Consider the following 2,514-nt stretch of genomic DNA (forward strand, 5'->3'; position numbering starts at 1 on the left):
ACGCGATTCGGTTTCGCCCCTGCACCGAAACCGCCCTACCTGGATGGTCGGTGGGAAGGGAACGTGCGTGGTGTACCAAGCGAATTGGCGAGCGGGACGACGACGACGGCGCACGAACCGACGCTCCACGACCGTAGCCGAGCGGCGTCGACGGCGCGACCGACCGCCGTCGCGCTCTCTTCACCGCCGCCGGGTCGGTCTTACACAACCGCGCGGCGCTCCTCCGCCGGATCCACCCCTCCGCCGGCGGAACGATCTCCGCGAACCGTCCCTGCCCTATGTGGCGGCGTTCACCCCACCGCCGAGACCGTTCGTTTGAAATATCGTCACACACACACGCGCGTGCACGGCAGAAACGTTGTACACGGTATTTCTCTCTTTCTCCGTCGCCCGCCACGGTCCTTCTCGCTCCTGCCTCTCCTGCCACCCCCACCTTTCCATAGTAACCGTCCGTACCGTTCCCCCCGTCGTCGTCGTCGTCGTCGCCCGTCAGTACGATATACGCTCTCGTGACGCGTGTGTGTATCTCGCACGCAACGGTCCGACGTCATCGTCGTCGTCGCGCGCAACACAATAATAATAATAATTCTAACAATAATAATCCACTCGTCGTGACGCCGACCCGGTTGTTTCTGATTTTTTTTTCCCCTCCCATTCGCAGCCCCGTCTTCTCGTCGTCGGGGAACCGCCGTCGCGCGTTCTCCGTCTCGTTGACTCTCGGTGCCCCGCGATGCTGTTCTGACACGCCGATCCCGTCCGGAGGAAAACGACACACGAGCAGCCGACAGCGTGAGCGACGCAGCAGCAGCAGCACCACCACCGCCGCCACTGCTGTCACCGCCACCGCCGCTGCAGCCATCGCCAGCATCACCAGCAGCAGTAGCGACACACCTCTTACGCTAGCGACGTCATGTCGGCCGGTCCGTACGGCACCATCATGGACGAGTTGGGCGGCTTCACGGAGGTGCCCATCTCGTACCGGCACATCTCACGGTTTCAGCCGTACCGAGTGCAACCGTACCAGGCGCACATACCACCGCCTGCCGCGCGCAAGGTCAAATCGTCGACGGCCGTGGAACGGCGCGCCGTGGCCGGTGGGTGCCAGTACGATGAGAACCGGCCCACGCACGTGCACCGGCTGTACCCCGAGATACTGGCGCTGATCTTCAGCTACCTAGACGTGCCGGATAAGGGCCGCGCGGCCCAGGTGTGCACCGCGTGGCGCGAGGCCGCCTGGTACAAGTCCGTGTGGCGCGGCGTCGAGGCCAAGATCGACATGTGCCGTTCGTCGCACCCCATGTACGAGAGCCTCAAGCAGCGCGGCATCAAGCGCATACAGGTGCTGTCTGTGTCCCGATACAAGTGCTTGCGTGAGATCGTGCAGAACGTGCCCAACCTGGTGTCGCTCAACATGAGCGGCTGTTACCACATCAAGGACGAAGACCTGCACCAGATGTTCCTCGAGCACCATCCCAACATTACCGAGCTTAACCTGTCGCTGTGCAAGCAGCTCACCGACGGCGGCCTCATCCGCATCGCTGATACGCTACGAGGGCTCACTCGGCTCGAGATCCAGGGCTGCTCGTGCATCACCAACAAGGGGTTCTCACACATCGCCCGCAAGCTCAAGAACCTCAAGTACCTCAACCTGCGCTCGTGCTGGCACCTATCCGACGTTGGGCTATCGCACATCAGCGGCGCCAGCAAGGACTCGACCGACGGCAACGCGCAGCTCGAGTTCCTGGGACTACAAGACTGCCAGCACATCACCGACGAGGGCCTCAAGTACGTGTCCGAGGGCCTGCGCTCGTTGCGCAGCCTTAACCTGAGCTTCTGCGTCAACATCACCGACACCGGTCTCAACTACGTGTCGCGCATGAACACCCTGGACGAACTGAACTTGAGTGCGTGCGACAACATCTCCGACATCGGCATCGGCTACCTATCTGAGGGCTGCACCAAGCTGGGCAGCCTTAACGTGTCGTTCTGCGACAAGATCGGAGACCAGGCGTTGTTGCACGTGTCCCACGGCCTGTACGGTTTGCACACCCTGTCGTTGGGCTCGTGCCAGATATCCGACGACGGCATGCTGTACATATCGAAATCGCTTAAGAACCTCGAGGTGCTCAACATCGGTCAATGCAACTCCGTTACCGGCAAGGGTCTGGAACATTTGTCCGACTCGTGCAAGCTACTGCGCTCCATAGACCTTTACGGGTGTACCAAGATCACCAAAGAAGCCAAAGAGAAGATACTGAAAATGCCAAACATTAGGAGGGACACTGTCAATGAAGACTTGTGGCAGCTTAGGTGACCGAAGGGATATTTTGTTTATTATTAACATTTCGATATGTGATATATATTTATAATTTAGGTAAGTTAGTAACATATTATGTTTGTTGAGAATATCCGGGTTCTGCCATCATTTCTAATTGATAACATCTAATTCATTATTATTATGATCAATATTATTATTATTATTATTATTATTATTATTATTATTATTATTATTAT

The 2,514-nt window shown here is 57.5% G+C and overlaps 1 protein-coding gene across 1 annotated transcript; it reads left to right on the plus strand.

Annotated features, from left to right (window-relative positions):
- Window positions 1-375: 375 nt before the first annotated feature.
- On the plus strand, window positions 376-2,487 carry LOC112684259 (F-box/LRR-repeat protein 14). The gene has a single exon (XM_025555686.1). It carries the CDS (start codon window positions 911-913, stop codon window positions 2,312-2,314), a length of 1,404 nt encoding a protein of 467 aa, XP_025411471.1. The 5' UTR covers window positions 376-910; the 3' UTR covers window positions 2,315-2,487.
- Window positions 2,488-2,514: the final 27 nt, after the last annotated feature.

The sequence above is a fragment of the Sipha flava genome, unplaced genomic scaffold (genome assembly GCF_003268045.1).
Source record: "Sipha flava isolate LNK unplaced genomic scaffold, YSA_version1 247_pilon_pilon, whole genome shotgun sequence".
Lineage (NCBI taxonomy): Eukaryota > Metazoa > Arthropoda > Insecta > Hemiptera > Aphididae > Sipha > Sipha flava.